General features: G+C 43.4%; 1 protein-coding gene across 1 annotated transcript in view; it reads left to right on the forward strand.

Moving 5' to 3' along the window:
- The window catches only part of LOC311045354 (ephrin type-A receptor 4-A-like), an 83,272-nt gene that overhangs the window by 49,353 nt on the left and 10,570 nt on the right, over positions 1-23,349 (forward strand). The window contains exons 10-17 of the mRNA XM_084057200.1: positions 197-356; positions 2,169-2,280; positions 4,555-4,613; positions 8,205-8,318; positions 8,757-8,942; positions 10,540-10,601; positions 11,555-11,764; positions 17,648-17,824. Coding sequence (XP_083913326.1) covers positions 197-356; positions 2,169-2,280; positions 4,555-4,613; positions 8,205-8,318; positions 8,757-8,942; positions 10,540-10,601; positions 11,555-11,764; positions 17,648-17,824 — 1,080 coding nt within the window. The remainder of the gene's footprint in view (positions 1-196; positions 357-2,168; positions 2,281-4,554; positions 4,614-8,204; positions 8,319-8,756; positions 8,943-10,539; positions 10,602-11,554; positions 11,765-17,647; positions 17,825-23,349) is intronic.

Here is a 23,349-nt window from a genome sequence, read left to right on the forward strand (position 1 = left end):
ATCTAGTTTTGTTTGATGAAATTTGTTGACGAAATTGTCAATATATTTAGTCTTAGTTTTAGTCATCATAGCTCAGTTTTCATTTAGTTTTCGTCAGTGATAAAAAAGTAGTCGACGAACATAGTTTTAGTCGACGAAATCAACACTGTCGCGGCCGGCCACCTCATGTGTTCTTTCTTTCTCTGGGTCCATTCAGGACCAGAAGGAGAGGTCCTACCGCATCATGAGGACGCTGTCCCGCAGCGCCGACGTCACCGGTCTGAGCGCGCTCACGGTGTACGTGTTCCACGTGCGCGCCCGCACGGCGGCCGGGTACGGAACCTTCAGCGCCCCGTTCGAGTTCTCCACCAACTCAGGTACTCCATGATGATTGATGACATCACCTCACCTCAGCGCATCTTCATGTCTGATTGATTTATTATACAAGGGGTGGAAAGTAACCAAGTTCATTTATTATTGAAATTTTAATTTTAATTTTTATTTTTATTAGGCAAAAGAATGTAAAACAACACAGTTACATTTATAATACTTTTATCTAAAAGGTCCGACCAAAAAAGTCCTTGCGGACTTGTTTCCGTTGGGGTCTTTGAATTAATTTCATAGACATATATAGTAGCAACCAAACTGTTCAAACATCAACATAATAATACAGGGAAAGAATACCACTATGTACAAAAAAAAAGCATAAAAAATATATACAAAAAAAAGGGGAGGGGGGTTGTCTGTCTACCTCCTCTTATGGCCTCCAGAAAGATGAGTTTTTCGGGCTGTTTTGAATGAGCCCAGCGAACTGCATTTTTTGAGGGATGGGGTTAGACTCACTATTCCATACCTTGGTGGCCGTGCTGTAGAAGGAGAATTTGCCCATGTTTGTTTTATGGGTGGGTGGTACCAGATTGTTGTTTACGCTCCCTCTAGTTTCGTGACTGTGGGTGTCACTAACTTTTTGGAGGTATTTAGACAGATATGCGGGTATAGGGGGGCATTTCGGGCAAATCTGCCAGAAATGTAGTTTTCAGTGGGCTCACGGTTTTTCTTCATTTTGTTGTGGGATGCTTTACTTTCTTTCTTTTTTCTTTTGTTAGTGGGCTCATTGCTCATTGCTCATTGGCCGTGAGCACATTCATGTTATTTTGGTCTTGCTGCTGGTACTCATCGCTGCCAGTTCCCACCTTAAAGTCTGTGGGAGTTGTAACTGCTCCAGACCGTCGTACTGAATAACTGCTAGCTTACATAACGACTGAATGTCCAAGATGTACAGGTTATCCACTGCAGCGGTCATTTCAGTTTCTTTTCGTGCATAATGTATCCCCCAAAGAGGAAAAGATATAATCTCCCACCATGCAACAGCAACTCCTACACACCTCAAATGGACATTTTCCCTTTGGGCACGAAGTTCTTCCAGGTGAAGGTCTCAGGACTGAACTTCCACACAATGTGGATTAATATACGTTATGGTTCTCTACTTGATCGATAATTGATGCCATAGATGCCATGATGATCATAGAATCTATCAGTGGTGGAAAAAGTACTCAAATGTTTTACTTAAGTAAAAGTATCAATACTGCAATGTAGAAGTGCTCTGTTATAAGTAAAAGTCCGGAATCCAAAATGTACTTCAGTAAAAGTACAAAAGTATTGGTATCAAAATGTACTTAAAGTACCAAAAGTAATGGTACTAAAATGTTTGAAAATAGCAGATCTACAAGCTCACAACTTGTAGAGCGGCTATTTTCAAATAGCCTAGGTATAAAATAGGGCTAAAGTGGTTATTGTATGTTCTATAATGTAATAATTTATACCTGCAAAATTAACTAGTAACTAAGGTTATCAAATAATTGTAGTGTAGTAAAAGTACAATATTTGCCTCTGAGATGTAGTGCAGTAGAAGTAAAAGTATAGACAATTGGAAATACTCCTGTAAAGTAAAAGTACCTCAAAATTGTACTTAAGTACAGTACTTAAGTAAATGTACTTAGTTACTTCGCACCACTGCATCTATGTCAGATGACTGATGATGTCACAGGCTGGTCACATATGAAGTCAGAGATCCACAAGATTAGATTTTTCTGAACCATTTTCCTGAACCACTGCTTTGGATGAAGTGACCGATTGGATAACCCCCCCCCCCACCCCCTCCTCCTCCTCCCCCCACCCACCTACGTTAGATCCGTTCCCTCTGATTGGAGAAGGAGTTAACCCCGCCCTCCTGCTGTTGTCGGTCAGCGGCGTTGGAATTCTGCTTCTGATCTCTGCTACCATCTTCATCGTGGGCCGCAGGTACGCGCACGCACACACACACACGCACACACGCATGTCGCACGCACACACACACACACACACACACACACGCACACACGCATGTCGCACGCACGCACACGCACACACGCACGCACGCACGCACGCACGCACATACACAGACACAGACACACGGAAACACACGCACACACACACACACACACACACACACACACACACACACACACACACACACACACACGCGCACGCACCTGCATTTCTGGTTGAAATTCATGGAGGGTGTTCAGCTGGTCTCCTCGACTTCACCTGATATTGTACCTTTGACTGAGCTACACTACACACACACACACACACACACACACACACACACACACACACACACACACACATTCCCGTGGTATTGTGTGGCTAAGTGGTGTGTGTGTGTGTGTGTGTGTGTGTGTGTGTGTGTGTGTGTGTGTGTGTGTGTGTGTGTGTGTGTGTGTGTGTGTGTGTGTGTGTGTGTGTGTGTGTGTGTGTGTGTGTGTGTGTGTGTGTGTGTGTGTGTGTACCTGAGGCTTTTAAGGGGATTACAGAGGAGACAGTGATAATCCTTGTGTCCCTGACTTGTCATTAATGTCTGTTCAACAACACTGCTGTTGTGTCTCAGCTTCCGTTGCTACACACACACACACACACACACACACACACACACACACACACATGCACGAATGCACACATGCACGAATGCACACGCACACACATGTGCACGCGCACATGCACAAACACACCTGCTCTAACACAAAGGTGTTTAATGGCATACATCCTTTCATGCTGGCTCTGCCACACCTCCCCCCTCTCTCTCTCTCTCTCTCTCTCTCTCTCTCTCTCTCTCTCAATTTTCACTTTAAATTTGCTTATCACAACAATCTATCTCTCTCTCTATCTCGCTCTCTCTATCTCTCCCTCTCTCTGTCGCTCTTTCTCTCTCCCCCACCCTCTCCCCTCTCTCTCTCTCCCCTGTCTCGCTCCATCGCCCTCTCCCCCCTTTCCCTCCCTCCCTCGTTCTCTCTCTCTGTCACACTCTTTCTCACCCTCTTTTGCCTCTAGCCCCTGTCTTCCTGTCCCCTCCCCCCTCTCTCAGCCTTTCATCTCTTCTCTCTCTCTTCCTGTTGTCCTCTGCTTGCCTCCTCCTCTCTCTCTCTCTCTCTCTCTCTCTCTCTCTCTCTCTCTCTCTCTCTCTCTCTCTCTCTCTCTCTCTCTCTCTCTCTCTCTCTCTCTCTCTCTCTCTCTCTCTCTCTCTCTCTCTCTCTCTCTCTCTCTGCCTTTTGAAGTCAAACAAAAATATAAATAAAGTAAACACGGTGCAGGTGATTAGTTATAAACACAACACAACACCACAGACAGTGGAAATGGCTTGAACGAGGTATCACATTTACTCATAATAAACAAGTCTATTTCTTACACAGAAACATCCGGAATGTTAATTTAACTCTGAGACTGTACACGTTTTTTGTATCCGTTTATAACTCAAAGTGCACACATATACAGAGTTAAAGGTATAGTTAAAGGGATAGTTCACCCAAAAAAATGAATTATTTTCTATCAATTACACACCCCATGGAGGCTTGAATTCATGGAGATTTTTTTGTTTTTGTCGCATTCCTAAGTCAATAATTTGATGACCAGTGGAAGGATGCTAATGTCTCCGGTAGGAGACTCAAAGTTATCAAATCAAATTATTGGCATATGCGACAAAAACTAAAAACTCTCCATGGGGTGTGTAATTGATAGGAAAAAAAGTAATTTTGGGGGTGAACTATCCCTTTAAAGTTTAAACCATCAAGTTTATTTGAAAACTTTAAAGTTCTATATTCTGATAGTATTCGTTCATTTCTGCAATGCCATTTTTCAGCCAATCAGGAGAGAGCACCGATTTATCAGCTTAAAGTTTATACTGACCCAGTTCCAATTTTGTCGTCTCATTTATGTATGGCATCACTTCAAAATTTCACTTGTTTAATCTGTATCCTGTGCAAGTTCTCTCTCTCTGATTGGATAGAATTGGTATCCTGGCCTGGAAATGCATTTTCTGTTTGCTGGAGAGACATGGAGGCCCCTGTTACTGAACTAACACTTAATAACAGTGATTACTATCAGAATATAGAGATATTTAACACTGATTTTAACAAGGTCAATCACTTGACCACTTTAAATGAACTCTAATTCATCTGATGTCTGATCCACTCATCTATGTCTCTCTCCATATCTTCTTCTTCCTCCTCCCTCTGTCTCTTGTCTCCTCCGTCTCCCCAGGAGGAGTAAGTACAGCAAAGCAAAAAATGAGTCAGAGGAGGAAAAACACCTCAACCCAGGTAGGAGGCTGCAGGCACGCGCACGCGCACACACACACACACACACACACACACGCATACAATGACACACATTTTTTTCAATTTATTTGTTTTCTTTCTTCTTTTAAAACCATCAAAACTAACTAAGGAATAAGTGTGTCAGTCAGTCAGTCAGCCAGCCAGCCAGCCAGCCTGTAAGTCAGTCAGTCAGTAAGCTGAGTCCCTGCAGAAGGTCTGACATTCCTTCCTAATGGAAGACACTCAACAACAACGTTACATTGGACCACACGTCTACCAAGCGCGCGCACATACAAGTGTGCACGTTTTTGGCAGAAAGTGCAAGCGCACGCACGCACACACTCACACACACACACACACACACACACACACACACACACACACATGACTAATGTCATCTGTTCGTGCTCTGCCGCTGTTTTATGATGTTTGCTGGACAGATGTGTGTTAAATGTCTTGGACTGAGCAGCGAGGAGATATGTGACATACATATTGACAGGGTGTGTGTGTGGGGGCGTCCATGCCTTTGCTTTTGATGGGAATACAGTCGACTAAATATAAGACCATGGGATTATGGTCTATTAACCCATTAAAACCTGAGGCCGCTTCTAAATGTTCTAAATCCTAACAGTTTTTCGAGGAAAAAAACAACAACATTTTCACGATTTTTCAAAAATAGCAGATATACAAGCTCATGTGCCGTGCTATGAGCTTGTATATCTGCTATTTTGGACGGGGAGCCACGTCATCAACATGGCAGAAGGCAGCCATCTTGGATTTCAAAGATGGCCACCATGGGAATATCAACAAGTGACTATTTCTGCCATGATTTGGACATTTGGTTCATTCTGGCAATATATCTGATACGAGCGGTGCGTCATAATCACCCGTTGCTGAGCTTCGTGAGACGTTTTAAACCACATCGTGTTGTACCGCAAACTTAACTTAAATTGTCATTTACTTGACTAATTAGTAAATGATAAACACACAAAATGAGAAACACATGGCGTGGCTTCGATGTGGATCTCTGCCGTCATGGTGATGATGTCATATTGATGACATCACTCTTACCCAAGTATGGAGGGAGCGGCATCCTGCACACATCGGTGTTGCTAGGCATGCATGGCAACCGATTATGTTGTGAGTGAGGTCAGACCAAAGCTCTGCTCAGATATATGAGGTGTGAAGTTACTTTAGACTTCCACTTCTAGACCAGAAGATGGTGTGTCCACACGTGTTGTGAGAGAAAGGTATACAGAACTTTGGTAGACAAAGAATACAGGGAGATAGAGAGGGAACATTTTCCAGCCTCAACAGAACCTACAACTCTGTTCCCATCACAGTCCTTGTACAACAGCAGCACTGACCATGAACCGCCACTCCTGGGAGGAGTGTGGTCCCAATCCTCCCAGACTAAGCTCTCCTGTTCTGAGTGTACCTTCACGTCTCATCCGAGCCGACCTCAACCGCCAAACGCTGAGGCATGGACATATCTGCTCAGAGGCCCGTCCGCAAATAGTCATCTCTGTAACCAGCCAGAAACAAGGAGACACAGACCCACCAAAATCTCAAAGTCATCAGCGGTTTACCAAGGTTTTAACTCAAGCAGGAGATGTAAAGAAAAATCAGACGATTTACAAAGGAAAGAAAACTCAAATCTATAAACAGTGTCACAAAAGTTTCAGTGTGTCAGGTAGTCTGAACAGACACCAGCATGTCCACACTGGAGCGAAACCTTTCCACTGTAAACAGTGTGACAGGAGTTTCAATCGGATAAGTAACCTGAAGACACACCAGCGTATTCACACCGGAGAAAAACCTTTCCACTGTAAACTATGTGACAAGAGTTTCAATCAGATAAGTCACCTGAAGACACACCAGCATGTCCACACCGGAGAAAAACCTTTCCACTGTAAACAGTGTGACAAGAGTTTCAGTGTCTTAGATAGTCTTAAGACACACCAGCGTGTCCACATGGGAGAAAAGCCTTTCCACTGTAAACAGTGTGACAAGAGTTTCAGTTTCTTAGAAAATCTTAAGACACACCAGCGTGTCCACACAGGAGAAAGGCCTTTCCACTGTAAACAGTGTGACAAGAGTTTCAGTGAGTTAGGTAGTCTGAGGAAACACCAGCGTATTCACACTGGAGAGAAACCTTTCCACTGTAAACTATGTAACAAGAGTTTCAGTGTCTTAGATAGTCTTAAGATACACCAGCGTATTCACACTGGAGAAAAACCTTTCCACTGTAAACTATGTGACAAGAGTTTCAGTGTCTTAGCTAATCTGACGACACACCAGCGTATCCACACTGGAGAAAAACCTTTCCACTGTAAACAGTGTGACAAGAGTTTCAATCAGATAAGTAACCTGAAGACACACCAGCATATTCACACCGGAGAAAAACCTTTCCACTGTAAACAGTGTGACAAGAGTTTCAGTGTCTTAGATAGTCTGAAGAGACACCTGCGTGTGCACACTGAAGACAAACCTTTCTACTGTAAACAGTGTGGCAAAAGTTTCAGTAGGTCAGATAGTCTTAAGACACACCGGCATTTGTGAAACATGTATGATGATGATCCATAATGATCTCACAGAGCATTCCCATCCACGCTGGAGGCTAATATAACCAAATCAGGCTGTTACTGCATGCTTACAGAGAGAGAGGAGCAACGATCCGGTGGGAGGTTACCATAATGCCAATGTCAGTTGGCTCTCAATGCATGAGAGCCAACTGACCTTCTTGTCACCTGACAGGAGGGGGTTTCCCTGGTAGGACGTAGCGCGTGGAAGGAACACGTTATTCCAACTAGTTCCTTTCCCCTCCATCAGGCGCCCTGGCTGTCATGGGGAGGCGTTATAGTGACCAGGATTACTGCATGTTTTTGTGAGGGTACCTACCCTAGGAGACACGGGGAGAACATGCAAACTCCACAAAGTAGTATTCTCAATAGCTTAAATGCATTCCTTGACACCAAGATTAACCTTCTAAATGGCTTGGAAGCCGAGACATTGGCACTTATAGCTATTACATGGTGGCCATCTTTGAAATCCAAGATGGCCGCATTCCGCCATCTTGATGATGTGGCTCCTACCAAATATTTAAAGTTATGGTTTATGGGGAGCATGTGGAAAGAATCTGGTGCTTTTGTTCGCTGTGTCCACATCTGGACCTAAGCGACCTGACTAATTGCCAGAATGAACCAAATGTTCAAATATTGGCAGAAATAGTCACTTGCTGATATTCTCAATAGCCTTATCAAATTCCTTGACCCCAAAAATAAATATTTTGACACCAAGATTGAACTTCTAAGTGGCTTGGAAGCCGAGATATTGGCACTTATAGATATTACATGGTGGCCATCTTTGAAATCCAAGATGGCCGCCTTCTGCCATCTTGATGACGTGGCTCCCCGTCCAAAATGAAACTTATGGTGATGGAGAGCATGTAGGAAAAAAATGGCGCTTTTGTCAGCCCTGTCCACATTGTCCCCAGCCCTGACTCCCCAGCCCTGACTATTAATATCATGCGTGTGTGTGTGTGTGTGTGTGTGTGTGTGTGTGTGTGTGTGTGTGTGTGTGTGTTCATGTTAGGCGTCAAGATCTACGTGGATCCGTTCACCTATGAAGACCCCGACCAGGCCATCCACGAGTTCGCCAAGGAGATCGATGTCAGCAACATTCACATCGAGAGGGTCATCGGCATGGGTGAGGGCCCTCACAAAAAAATAGCTTTAGATACGTTTACACTTAGGAAAAGATTCAGGTTGTGAGAGTTCGACATGATTTACACTTATAGTTGCGGTGCCAGTGTCATGCACAAAATTGCTGATCTATAAGCTCATAACGCGTTGCAGTGCGACACGTCGTGGGCTTGTAGATCTGCTATTATTCGGCTTTGGGCTTACAGTTAAAAAATGTAAAAAAAAATGTGTTCATAAAATTACTTCATATACTCTACAAGTATACTACAAGTATAGTAATACAACCTGTTTGTGTGTGTGTGTGTGTGTGTGTGTGTGTGTGTGTGTGTGTGTGTGTGTGTGTGTGTGTGTGTGTGTGTGTGTGTGTGTGTGTGTGTGTGTGTGTGTGTGTGTGTGTGTGTGTGTGTGTGTGTGTGTGTGTGTTGTGTACACGTGCGTGCAGGCGAGTTTGGGGAGGTGTGCAGCGGTCGCCTGCGTCTCCAGGGCAAGAGGGAGATCTACGTGGCCATCAAGAGCCTGAAGGCGGGCTACTCTGACAAACAGAGGCGGGACTTCCTGTCCGAGGCGTCAATCATGGGACAGTTTGACCATCCAAACATCATCAGGCTGGAGGGCGTGGTCACCAGATGTAAGTTGTATCAAAGATGGTTAATTAATGAAGGTGAAGACCATCCCAATTGGACCCACTAGAGGCGACATGGTACAGAAACCCTACAAATGGTCTCCTAAGTGGGCGCCGGTGTCTGTTTATAGGCATAAACGCCTATGTTTACTGGTGCTAGATCTGGCAAGAGTATGTTGCTGGGACAGAGAAAGGTTGACAATAAAGTAGATTTTCTCCTGATTTGTCTCTCTAAAAAAGCCATTTTAGTGTGAAAATCTTGTAAATATTGTGTGGCTTGTGACGATCGGGTCCAACATTTAGTTCAGTGACCATGCATGGGGCTAAAGAATGGTTCAGAAGCTGTGTTCACGGTCCCTCTTCCATTAGAATTAATAGAATCCAACCTGCTTCCGGTCTCCTAAAAAGGCGTCCACCTACTTCACGCAGATACGGGAGGTAAACCTGAGATGTCTTGCTATTTCCGTCTTGGGTTGTATGCTAATAAGTGTCAATGCTGATGGGTAAGCAATTAAAATGTCAGGTATGGCGATGGTTTTAGTCGAGTCCATATGGCTCTTCAAACATCTATAATGTTTGGAACTATTTTCCATCTATGGCAAGTGTTAATTCAGCATCCTTGTTGTATCTGACACACCAAAAACAAATCCCAAATCAACTGTAAGTTGTTTTTTGGCAATAAATCATTGAATATTAAATGAATATTCTTCGAGAGAAAACTCTCTCCCTCGGTAGCTCTGGGCATGCCCCCAGGCCAGTGCTTGGCCCCGAAATGCACCATGAAAAATGCAGGAACACACAGGACAGCTGAAATAGACAGAATTTTCTGTCACTATGTTTCGTACAATACCGTACTGATGTTTCTATAGACTGTGATGACCATACTAGTGCACATTTCTGCTATAACGGAGAGAGCATGTTTGAGTAGGAGAGTTATTTCCGTTTCTAATTTCACGCAATACCTCAATATATCAACCAGGAGGTGGCCCACCCGACCACAGGATCTATGTCTCAGTGGAAGAGCTGGCAGACCAACTACAATCACTACAGTTGTAGTTGTTATGAATTAGCATACTCTACCAAACAAATTGGTGGCGCAGTGGTAAAGTATCTGCCCACCTCTGCAGCAGAGATTTCGTCGACTAAAACAATGACAAAAAAAAATCGACCTCTACCTTTTTTCACCGACGAAAACTAAATAAAAACGAAGCTATTATGACTAAAACTAAGACTAAATATACTGACAATTTTGTCAACAAATAAAAACTAGACTAAAATGTTAGTGAGGGACTAGTGGAGAAGAGATCCAGTAGAACTAAAAGACAAGTCATTTTATGTTTGGTTGCACTCGGGTGTAGCAGATCTACAAGCTCACAACGCGTCGCGCTGCGACGTGTTGTGAGCTTGTAGATCGTCTGTTTTCAGCATGCAACCCAGTGTAAAATCAGCCATTATGACGCCATCCATTTTCATCCATAAATTGGAGAGAAAACAGAGAACAGTCATTAATAGATATTTTGAGGCGTTTGACTCACGTCTGGTATAATGGTGAATTTCTTTGAATAATTGTGTTTAATGTCTATAATGTTGTGTATCTCTTCAGGTAAACCAGTCATGATTATCACAGAGTATATGGAGAATGGATCACTGGATGCCTTCCTGAGAGTAAGTGCAATATACTCTACATGGTTAACATGATGTTAGTATACAACAGTGGTCTTCACCCTTTTTAGCGGCGCTAAATCCTGCTCTATACCTGACTTTGTCCGTGTTCACCGCCAACGTTCTGATTGGTCAGACCCGTCAACGTTCTGATTGGTCAGACCCGTCAACAAAGTGATTGGTCAAGCTTCACGTGACACATGGCTATAAACACATTATAAACACATATCGATGACATAATGTATCAAAGGCGCCGCTACCTTCACACAGGGTGTGATTTTTCATATCAAGGTCCATTATTTATTGGTTATTTGAGTCACGGACCACCATTTGATGAGATTTAGCCTCTCAGACCCAAAACTTGGAATATTTTGTTATCGTCGGATATGATTTTGTCCACAATTCCATGCTGTATTGATGTGGTACCATTACGAGAGACAACAGGCAAACATTGATCAAAATAACAATTCTTTAATTAAGTAATGCAGTTTAATAAAATAATTTAACTCTTGAGAGCATGGTTTCATTTTACGCTTTTAAGAGTTAAAGATCTATAAGGGTCCATTTGGTTACCACCTCTCCATCATTTAGCTGGGGACCACCTGTAACCTCCTCAAGGACCACTGGTGGTCCCGGACCACTGGTATACAGTAAAACAGCAATTTTAAAATTAGCCATTTCATCTACTATACTTTACCAGCAAGAGCCAAGGCATCATGTCTCCGCTGTAAAGAAAAACTACTAAACCTTAAGAATACAGATACAGATGCAGGGTGAAATCTATTTTAAAACCTTCTCCGTTGTGGCCATGCACGTGGTCGGTGTGGATTCACGTTCAGCTTGTCTACTGTCTTTTTCACGTTCCGCTGTCTGCACTCTCTCTCTCTCTCTCTCTCTCTCTCTCCCCCCCTGTGTCTCTCTCCCTGTCTCTCTCCCCGTCTCTCTCTCCCACACAGAAACATGACGGTCAGTTCACGGTGATCCAGTTGGTGGGCATGCTGCGCGGCATGGCCTCGGGCATGAAGTACCTGTCAGACATGAGCTACGTTCACAGAGACCTGGCGGCCAGGAACATCCTGGTCAACAGCAACCTGGTGTGTAAGGTGTCCGACTTTGGTCTGAGCCGAGTGCTGGAGGACGACCCGGAGGCAGCGTACACCACACGGGTAAGGAAGGACGCAGACAACATCAAAGTGAAAACACCCAAAAATACAGTGAGAGGACAATGTGTTTCTGCAGGCAAACACCACCACTGATAACTGCCGCTATTAGAGGGAAATGATGGATAAAAACATATATACATATAGAGAACTGAAGCAGCTTGCTAGAGCTGCTAAAAACACACAGAGGAATGTGGGTGTTTCCTTCAATTCAATTCAATTCAATTCAAAGTGTCATTTTTGTCACATTTAAGTAATGCTCAAAAAGGCTGAAGGCCTTCTGCCTTTAGGAGAGAGAGACTTTGTTGACTTCCAGTAGGCAGACTTCAAAATAAAACACCGCTTTGACTTATCACAATACCACAACCTTCACATCGTATTATGTATTACATCACCCCGAGTCTTATGTTGAAGTATCTCCTGGAAGTCTTGACTGAATCAGTCTTGATGCTGATGGAATGAGAAAGATAAGAAAGACTGGGATGAAAAAATAAAAACTTTTGCTCGACTTTATTTTGCATGACGTTAAAACTCTCTCTTCTTCTCTCTGGACCTCCCTAGCAGTGTGTGGTGAGTGGTTTTAATCTCACGCTGTTGGAACAGAACTGTAGCGTGGCGGGGGGGAGGTCGTGTCGGTGTCAGTCATGCACGCTGATTCACTGTGACGTGCCCGTTAAAAAGGACAATCGCTGCAGTCTCTCTCTGCTGAAGAAAGTCCACAATTATTTTGGAGGAAAAAAAAGGTTGTAAGCCTTTTTATCTCAAAGCACTTTTAAACAGTCCAGTGATTTCTCATTCTGCACATCAAACAGACCCTTATAAAGGAGTTTGCTACACAGACACAAAAGTGTGTAAGAGTTTTTCACTCTCGACAATGGAGATAATATATTAGTATATTTGAAGTGCTGTTTTCTTTAGGCATTCTTTAGAAATTTAGATCACTGTCGATTATTTTGATGGATTATTCTATTGATTACTTTTTTTCATTAAAAGGATCCCTGGCTAATAAGCCAACTATGCCCTAATACATTATAATTGCCGTCTATAACTAAAATACACATTTTAAAACACCTTAAATATTGTATTTATTTTAGAAACGGTTAATATTTCACTCAATAGGGGCTGCACCCGTTGCAAGTTGATGTCATTTGCCCATGTGTGGTCTAGCCCTGTGGACTTTATGGAATGCATGTGAAAATAAAAACATGAGCATCAAATCAATATTTTAGATATGTTTTTTTTGCGCATGAACACAATTTTACCCTTACCCTACCTTTAACCCATTAAGACCTGCAACGCATGTGTGTCACTTTAGATTTCTTTGGCTATGGTGCCACGCTATGAGCTTGTAGATCTGCTATTTTTGAAAAATCTTGAAACTTTTTTTTTCCCGATTTTTTTCAAAAAACTCTTAGGATTTAGATTTTTTTTGATTATCGCCTCAGGTCTTAAGACCTGCAACGCATGTGTGTCACTTTAGATTTCTTTGGCTATTCAAAAATCTTGAAACTTTTTTTTTTTTTTTTTTTTTCCAAAAACTGTTAGGATTTAGATTTTGATTATCGCCTCAGGTCTTAATGGGTTAATGGGGCATACTGAGGCTGATAGTCAGAGACGTTTGTTGATGGGAGAGTGATCGCAGGAGCTAGAGGTGCTATGGAGGGGAGCACTTGTTGGATGATGCCTGTAATCCCTCTGCTTTTAGAGAGTAGAGAGGAAGTGTGTAAACTGGGTCGGTTGGTTACATCAGCCAGAGGAAAGCAAAGCTAGTTGAAGAGCCGAGGTTAATCATCTTCTTATCATCTATTGGGGTCGTAGACAGGAAAGAGAAAACTTTCCTCCTGGCTTTCACCAGCGTTAGTTAGTTACCCGGGAGGAACAGCCAATAGCATCCATCTGCAGCGTGGTGCCCCTTCTATGGGAATGCCTCTTCATGCGTCTACAATTGGGTTGCAAAACGCTCTTATCCAGGGCAACTTGCAAAGTGTGAGAAAGCATGAATTGTTGTCGCTAAACAACGAGGTAGATACAGGGACAGGGACGTGCACAGATAGACTCTAGGTGGTGCTAACAGATCTACAAGCTCACAACGGCTCGCAGCGCGAGGCGTTGTGGGCTTGTAGATCGGCTATTTTTTGGCAAAGAGGTAGCCGGCGCGCCGTGCAAGGTGCCCCTTTTTTTTTTTTACTTGAGCACCTGCCCCTCAAAATGTCTGTGCACGCCACTGGGTAAATAGTTACTTAACCCATTTTGGGCGGGACCCCTATTTGTAACTATACTTTTCAAGACGGGAACCCCTATTGGGGTTCCTGTTGCTATGTACAGTATACAGCAACATCATTTTTTTTCGTAATTTTTGAATAAATATTTGAAGGCGTTTTTAGAACCGGCCTCAGGTCTAAATGGGTTAAATAGAATGCAGAGAGAACAATGTAGGGCCTCAACGAAACTAGGCTACCAGTTTAAAAAAAAAACAATATATAACATGCTATCTAAATCGCATTCTTATCATTAATTGTGGTCAAGGGAAACTAATCTATGACCCAGAAACATGAGAACAAGTGACCAAGATATATCTTCATAGTAGACTAACCCTAATCCTCCTCAGACAAATGCCCCTCTTCAGGCCCAGAAATAACCATGTACAAAGTTAATCATGAAAGTACCATTTTCAATAAATTTGAATTTAGCAAGCTGCTCGACAATAGCTCGACAATAGCTTGCGTGGCTGCGCGTGTCGACAAGTGCGCCGTCGGTGCAAGACAATGTGCATGCAGAGACTATGTTTTCGCCGATGTCCGTCCTTGTGTGCGTGCATGTATTCCGATCGACTACGATTGGCTTTCAAAGTTTGCTGGAGGGGCCCGTTTTGCCCAACATGCCATAAGCACCGCTGGACCCATCGGCGGGAACTTTTGCATGCACACTCCCGGTATGCCAAGAAAGAATCTCCACCCATTTTTTTGTTTTCAAATCGGCCATTTATATAGCGCCACTATGAGACAGATTTTATCCAAAGTTTCTGGGTGTGGCCGTTTTGCACAAAATGCCACACATCAAGATTGCTGGGAAACTTTGCATGCACATTCCCACTTAAGCCAGGGAAGAACCTCCATCCCAAATGTTTCAAATCTCCTCACGGTGGCGCTACAACAGCCCACAAACTGTTGAACCGTAGGTCGTACTATCAACATCTTTTCCCCCTGGATTCCTTTGCCCGTGTGAGATTACATTTCCTGCGATAGTGTGTTCTCTTCAAAACACACTTTTTTGCTACTACGATTTTGTTCAAAACTCAAATTGGTACACATCATCTCTGGGGTCATGTGATCAAGATGTATAAGTTTGATTTCTCAGATCCCATTCCAAGTGGCTATGACCAAAGTTTGCAGGCCCTGTGCAGGCAAGCCGGCCTGGCGGAGATCTGTGCTCCAAAGAGCACCCTTTTCTAGTTATTATTGTGCCACAGTCACGTGACACAGGACAACCGGTGAATGTTGAAAGGCGAGGCGACAGGGGTTTTGTTGGTAGCAGACATAGCAGTCAGGAAAACAAGCACCATAAAATAAGATGCTGTGGTCCACTTTCTATGACGGCAGTAAAACAGCGGGACTGGAAAACAAGAGAGTTCTTTCCAAAAGAACACTTTACTGTATACCCGTCCAGCACCGCAACTGGGCCTGGTCTGGCTGTAGTCATCCAGCTCTTGACGTTGTTGCATTCCACTTAAGGCAGGGACATAGGCAGTTGGTTAAAAGAGCGTAAAAAGACAGGACTGTAATTCTGAGGCCAGCCCAGTACCATTGGGTTCTACATTCTGTTATTGCTGTGAGAAGGTTTACATTCCAGATATAAGATTCTTCTGTGTGGGAATTAATGAGATACATGGATCAGATTTGTAGGTCAAAACCTTGTACACTTAAACCTTATTATACTTGTCTAGCCATTCTATTTATAAGCTTGTAGATCTGCCATTTTCCCAGAATGTTTTGTCTATTTTTGCAGAAAGTTCCCCCTGTTTGGGAGCAAATGCTTGCCTATTATCGGCAAATGTTTGCCTACAGTATTATGACATGCCCGGAGAAAGGGACTCTAGAGCATTGATTCTCACCCCCAGGGGTCCTTGGGGGGGTTCCGGGGGCTTTTATACTTTGGCTATTCAAAAATAGCAGATCTACAAGCTCATAGCACGGCACCGAGTGCCGCGCTACGAGCTTGTAGATCTGCTATTTTTGAAAAATCGTGAAAATGTGTGCAAATCTTTGAATGTATATTTTTCAAAGCGAACATTTGTAACTCAAATCTTTGCTTCTGTGGGGCCCTGGAACTAAATATTTGAGAAGGGGGTCCTTGACATGAAAAAGTTTGAGAACCACTACTCTACAGTTCATGTTGGTTAATACATTTCACTTTTTCACCACATGGTAGTGTGGTGTGTGTTTGTGGATCTCCTCTCTGTTCTCCTTGCACTACTTTTCACCCTGCACCTGTTTTAAAATCCTGTGTACTCTCCCGGACTGCAGCTGATGCAATAAAAGTACCGTGATAAAAACAAGGCGACCTATTTAATCAATACTTCTTGCTATGATATGAGTTTCCATGGCCTTGCTGTGTGAATTGATGTTTGTACAGTGTATTGAGTTATTGTGGCTAGAATGATGACATACAGTACATAGACAGGCGGGCAGGCAGGCAGACAGACAGACAGACAGACAGGCAGGCAGGCAGGCAGGCAGGCAGGCAGGCAGAGAGACAGACAGACAGACAGGCAGGCAGGCAGGCAGGCAGGCAGGCAGACAGGCAGGCAGGCAGAGAGACAGACAGACAGACAGACAGACAGACAGTCAGACAGTCAGACAGTCAGACAGGCAGACAGGCAGGCAGGCAGGCAGGCAGACAGACAGACAGACAGACAGACAGACAGACAGACAGACAGACAGACAGACAGACAGACAGACAGACAGACAGACAGACAGGCAGGCAGGCAGGTAGGCAGGCAGGCAGGCAGGCAGGCAGACAGATTATTTACTTTAGTTTTGAGCTTTGTAGCTAAACTAATGATCTTAAATGCTGTCTCATGCCATTGCCTTTCTTATCTGACTGCCTGTAAATAGTATTTTTTCTTCCCTCTGCTTGGAAGTTTTGCTTATTTCTACCCTGTTTCCCTTGCCCTTCTTTCTGTCTCTATTCTTCTTCCGCTTTTCCTGAAAACTACAAACGATGGAGCTTTTTACGAAAGAGAATTTCACCCATTTTTTTCTGAGATGTGACAACAAGCTGTCTCTGATTCTGAAACAAATCTCACCACGTCCTCTACAAGGTGCAGTCTCACATTCTGAACCAACCATAGATATAGAAACCTAGATACCTCGTTGGCTGCTGCAGTTCATTAGCCTGGCTCCAGCCCCTGAATCGATAGCCTCGCATTCAGGGTCTGGTGACGCTGTCAAAGGCGGGGTTTTCTCGGGTGAAAATCTACCCTGGCCCAATCGGGATCGGGATAATCTAGTATGAACCAATCGCCAAAGAGTCCCCCTTTGTCCATGCCCCCCATCTCAGAAAACGGCTGCACTGAGAGGGCTTTCAGACTGAATAACGGAAGTGAAACCAAATGAAAATGCAGGCTGAGTGTCAGGCTAGCAGTTCATCGGAGCGACCTGTATCTCGGGCGCCATTTTGGAGAAGGCAAGCTTCCTGACTACTGGCCAATCACAGCGTGTCTTTTCCAGGACTTGGCAGAATCTATAGTATTTTTTATACAACTAGATTCTGCCAAGTCCTGGAAAAGACGCGCTGTGATTGGCCAGCAGTCAGGAAGCTTGCCTTCCGCGGTCTTCCTTTATATGTATATATGGAACCAACACTGTTGTCTTTGCTGTCTTTGCATAGGAAACGGCCGGGACGTACCATTCTCCCGGGGGTAAGATCCCCATCAGATGGACTGCTCCGGAGGCCATTGCCTACAGAAAGTTCAGCCCGGCCAGTGACGTGTGGAGCTACGGCATCGTCATGTGGGAGGTGGTCTCCTACGGAGAGAGACCCTACTGGGACATGAACAACCAAGACGTGAGTTAAGCTGCTTCGCACACAAACTATAAGTCTGTAGATCAGGGGTCTTCAACGTTTTCAGGCCAAGGACCCCCTAGCTGAGAGAGAGATGAAGCAGGGACCCCATACATTGCATACAATTGTGTTGCAGATTAAACTTTTTGATAGATTTCATAGATAGCTTCATTGACTATCATCAGTGCTGTGTAAATTAATATTTTTGGTTCATTTCAGACATTTAACCACTTAAACATTCAATACTTGGTACTTGATTTGCTTCTTTAGCCCTCGACACCAAACCCCTTTGCCGAAAATAGCCAATCTACAAGCTCACAACGCCTCGCAGCGCGAGGCGTTGTGAGCTTGTAGATCTGCTATTTTCGGCTAATGTTCATCAGAATAGAGATGCTAGGGTTCAAGTGATTAATGTAAAAAAAACTCTGAGGACCCCCTAGGGGTCCCCGGACCCCCTGTTGAAGACCCCTGGTCTAAGTTATATACGTTGCTGTCATATACCGTTTTTTTTTTCCTCCGTGCACTAAAATCCTATTCCCTCTCACTTGAAATGCCTTCAGTTTACTGGAATATAAAAATGTTGTCCCCTGGGGATAGGCAGGGATTCCGAATGCCGGTACATTTCGTGTTCCGTCGATATCACAGCACCCTGCCATTTAATAATAATAATAAACTTTATTTATATAGCACCTTTCATGACATGAATGCAACTCAAAGTGCTTTACGCAGAGCAAAAAAAACAATAATAGAAAAATAAATAAAGCAGAACTGCCTTACAGAAAAGCAGTAATACATTAAAAAATAAGAGCAAAAGCTAAAACAACATTAGAACCATTTAAAATAATGGCATTAAAATAATGGCCAAAACAAAAAGGCAGTGAATCAAGAAAAACAGTGAAGACATGAATAACAACACAGAGATTTAGAGAAAAATCAACTAAAAGCATGAGTGAAGAAATAAGTCTTGAGCTGTGTTTTAAAGCTACCCACAGAGGCAAAAACATGTATCTACAACACATTGAGCTGCCATGCGTGGTAAGCTTGTAGATCTGCTATTGTTGCTATTTTTGAAAAAAGAAAAGAAAAAAAGCATTGGGCATCATTCACTAAGCTTTAATTGTGTAGGCTACGAACAGGATTTCCCCTCAGTAATCAATAATAAAGCTCTGATCCATATCAATGTTGCAGTAGGCTATGCCCTGGATTCCAGCGTCATTATTTTACCTCAGCAAGGGTGCGCAATGTTCAGTGGAAAAGTCTTCTATAATATCCTTTCCACGTTTTGTTAGCCTATTATTTGGTCGTGGGGTAAAACTTTGTAAACTTCTCTTATTCTCATTACACGTGAGAGCATTACTTAATTAACGCTCAGCTGAACCATCGTGCGATCGAGGGACTCGCTTCCAGACAGAACAGTTGTCAAGGCGGTGTGACGCGTCACGTTGTAAGCTTGCGGATCTGTTCTTTTTGAGAGACGAAGTTGAACTTCTTCAGCGCGGTGAAGTTGGTTTCACGTTGGGTGAAGTCGGTTTTGAAGTTGGATATTTCCTGCTGCCTTTTATGGTGTTAAATGTGGCGTGGAACAATGCAAATGATCTCCACGGGAGCGCTTGTGTGATAATACGATCAGCTGGGATTCATGCAGATTCATCACGAGAGATACACCTGTGATCAGCACAAACCAAGGCTCTGCGCCTCCTTTCATGAATCACACGTCAGACTTGATTTATGAAATATACATGACACTTAAATATAGTCGGAAATTTACGCCCAATGCCTGCGGTGACATGCCCAAAACAAGGAGGCCAGTTGATTAATGAATGTACGGTTGCAGAAATACATGTCTATAAGTGTCTATCTAAAATCTGTTCAGAGATAAAATATTCAGAGATGGAGGAAATATGGATAAAATATCAGAATTTTTAGGTTAAATGTGAAAGGTAGGGGGTGGCAACTGCCGTGCCCTGGAACCCCAAATGACCCATCCTTATGCCACCATTTATTTTGATTTAATTTTTTTGTACCCAGCAATGAAAGCATTGAGGTTGGAGGAGATGCAGTGCAGTACTGTAGCATAATGTTGATTGCTATTTGGTAAGCAGCACTGCTTGGTTTAACAGTTGAGTTCCATGATGCTGGTGCCTTGAGCTGGACAGACCTGCCTGTTCAGTGTTTCCATATATTTGCAAGAGAAACGGCCCGGTCTATGAAAACAAGCCTAAAAGCGGCCTGAGGGGGCCTGTCTTGCCCTAAGAGGACTGACTGTGGGTGGCTACTGGGACGTAAGTCGGGGCTTGATCAACCCCGGCTGGGTCACCTGGGCGAGGGTGTATGTTGTGAGACATTGTATGGGGATCCCTGTCACAAAATATTTTCAGATGGGGGTCCACGGACAAATACATATTCATTTTTGGGTCCTTGACATGAAAATGTTTGAGAACCACTGGTTTGAACAACTTTAGACCGCAAGCCCCAAAAAAACGCAACCCGCAACCACCAATATTTACACGCGACTTTACAGAAAAACAAGCCCAAAGTCTCTTATAATAATAAGCAGACTTGGCACCACTGAGCCTGTTAGTCATCGTATGAAACCCGCCCCATATTAGATAAATGGTTGTGATTGGCCCATTTCCAGCCAGGTTGGCTGGAGGTTCACAGGCATACCTAACAGAGCAAATTAAAAAATGAGCTCGTAGATTCAGCTGGCTCCCAGGCTCAGTGAACTAGTCTGTGGTGTCGTGACGCTAATAAATCATAAAATCCCTTCCAACAACACAAAATCCAAAAGCGAAATTAAATCTTCATTAAGACGTGAAAAAAAAAAGACCCAAATAATGCATCACCCCCAGATGTGAGGCCATCTGTTACACTCTCCAAACCCAGGCTAGGAGGCTGAAGTCATGCGGTGGGACCGTTTTGTTGTGACATTGCAAAGAATCAAACAATCACTTGTTCTCCAAACTAGAGTATAGTGTTGATTTTGACAGCAAATTTTGATTCAGTTTTAAGGCCTTTGCAGACAGGGTACGATTAGTCAATACGTTTTTACCGCATGCGAAAAGACACACGAATCGAACTGTGTTCGATTGGGAAAAAAACGCATCGCCGCATCGCATCGCCACACGGTAAATTGGGAGCCGTTGTGCATGAGGTCATTGAGAACCATGTGTTCATTTAAAAAATGATATTGTCTGTTTTTTCCGTGCGAAAAATCGCACCCTGTCTGCAAAGGCCTTTGGTCATAGTTTTTTTAATCAAAGTCCATTTAGTTTTAGTCATATTTAGTCATCTGAAACGTCTTACTGTTAGTCTAGTTTTAGTTATCATATATCATAAGATTATAGTCGACTAAATCTAAAGTTTATTTAGTCGACTAAAATGTATTTCGGCGGTGCCTTGATGGCGTCCTAATGGCTGATTTTACACTTGGTTGCATGCTGAAAATTTTCCCGATCTACAAGCTCACAACGCGTCGCAGTGCAACAGTTTGTAGATCTGCTATTTTCAGAGCACCTGAGCGCAACTAAACATAAAATAACCTGTCTTTTAGTTCTACTGGATCTCTTCTCCACTAGTCCCTCACTAACGTTTTAGTCTAGTTTTTATTTGTTGACTAAATTGACAATATATTTAGTCTTAGTTTTAGTCATCATAGCTTAGTTTTATTTAGTTTTTGTCAGTGAAAAAAGGTAGTCGACGAAACATTTTCGTCATAGTTTTAGTCGACAAAATCAACACTCCTAAAGTAGAGTAGAGTATGTTAATTCTATATAACTAGTACATCTGTATGGTAGAGTTTGTTAATACAACATAACTAGTACATCTGTATGGTAGAGTATGTTCTGAAAGGGGAGCATAATGTATTTCATTCTGGAAATCAATAGAAAAGTGTCATGGCCGCTCGCTCCTCCTCAGCCTTTGGACAGAGGCTGTTTGTGTTCGATGCCGAGGTGTGTCACACAAGAGCCAGAATTTACACCGCTGGTCCTGTGGGAACTCATGATGAGCTCCAACAGCTATGGATCCACAGTGTAAATGGAACTCTGAAAGTGTGACGAATGGTCTCGTGTCGTGGTTAACGATCATAACCATGAGAACCTGGCAGCAGCAGTGTGTGTCAATAGAGGCGTATACACCAGGGTCCATATCTTCTATTCCCATAGCAGTGTGTGTTAACCCTTTAAGACCTGAAGCCGATTCTACAAATGTCTTCTAAATCAGGGGTTCCCAAAGTTGGGAAGTTCAATGGCCGCAACCAGTTACTTTCCCCTCCATCAGGCCATATTAGAGACCAGGATTACTGCATGTAATGTAAACTCCACACAGAAAGGCCCTTTCGCCAACCCCACCTAGGGTATGGGCACTGATGACGCAGAGGAGAGAACATGCCCCCCAGCGCCTACACTGTCCCCAGCGGGAATCGAACCCGGGACCTTCTAGCTGTGAGGCGACGCGACAGTGCTACCGACTGCGCCACTATGCCTCCAATGGGTTACAAAATTGTGGGATAAAAATTGAACAAAAAAAAAATATATGTTTCCCACAGAGGAGAATAGTCTTTCAACATCATAAAACTTCCTTTTTTTCCGGCAAGTATCAAATTTGCTTTCTGTATTTTCTACTACAGTTTAGACATCGCACGTTAATGGACATTTCCGTCTATGTGAATAACTAAGGCTCAGGACCAGAGCTAGGCGTACACCAGGGGTCCATGTGTATTCCCACAGCAGCGTGTTAAGGAGGCGCTCCACCATGGAGCCATGTCTATTCCCACAGCAGCGTGAGTTAAAGGAGGCGCACACCATGGTCCGCGTCTATTCCCACAGGAATCCATCACAGGAGGTTGACAGGGAGAGGAGCGCAGAGCGCGGTGCACAGGACCTGCATTCAATTACACAATGGATCAGAGCTCTGCTTGCTCTCTGGAGGGCTGAATTAAAGTGTGAGCCAAGCCATCTGACAGGGGAATCAAATTGAAAAATAGCAGCGTGAAGAGAGAGAGGATGCTAATAATTCAACATCGCGGAAATTACTATAGAAACCACTTGCTTAGTCAGAGCAACAGTTTGGCTGCTGGCTGGCGCCCTGGCTGAGTGTTTTTTTCTGCATACTTTTGATAGAATCTGCCTCGTGTAGGCGGAGGCCTGATACGGTTGAAATAAGATTGATTCAGATTGATATCAGCGATGGGGTTATTATAGGATGTTTAAAATCCATTTAAAAAAGGGAGGTATTCAGGATTTATCTCTGCGTGCGTGCGTGCGTGCGTGCGTGCGTGCGTGCGTGTCAGTGGTGTAAAATAACTAAGTACATGTACCCAAGTACTGTACTTAGTCCAATTTTTAGGTATTTTTACTTTACTGGAGTATTTCCAATTTTCAGTACTTTTACTTCTACTCCACTACATCTCAGAGGCAAATATTGTACTTTTACTCCACTAGAACTATTTGAAAACTTGAGTTGCTAGTTAGTTTGTAGATTTTGATTATTATTACAAAGCATACATTAACCACTTCAGCCCTATA

This window comes from Gymnoscopelus microlampas (assembly GCF_963454915.1).
Source record: "Gymnoscopelus microlampas genome assembly, chromosome: 5".
NCBI lineage: Eukaryota > Metazoa > Chordata > Actinopteri > Myctophiformes > Myctophidae > Gymnoscopelus > Gymnoscopelus microlampas.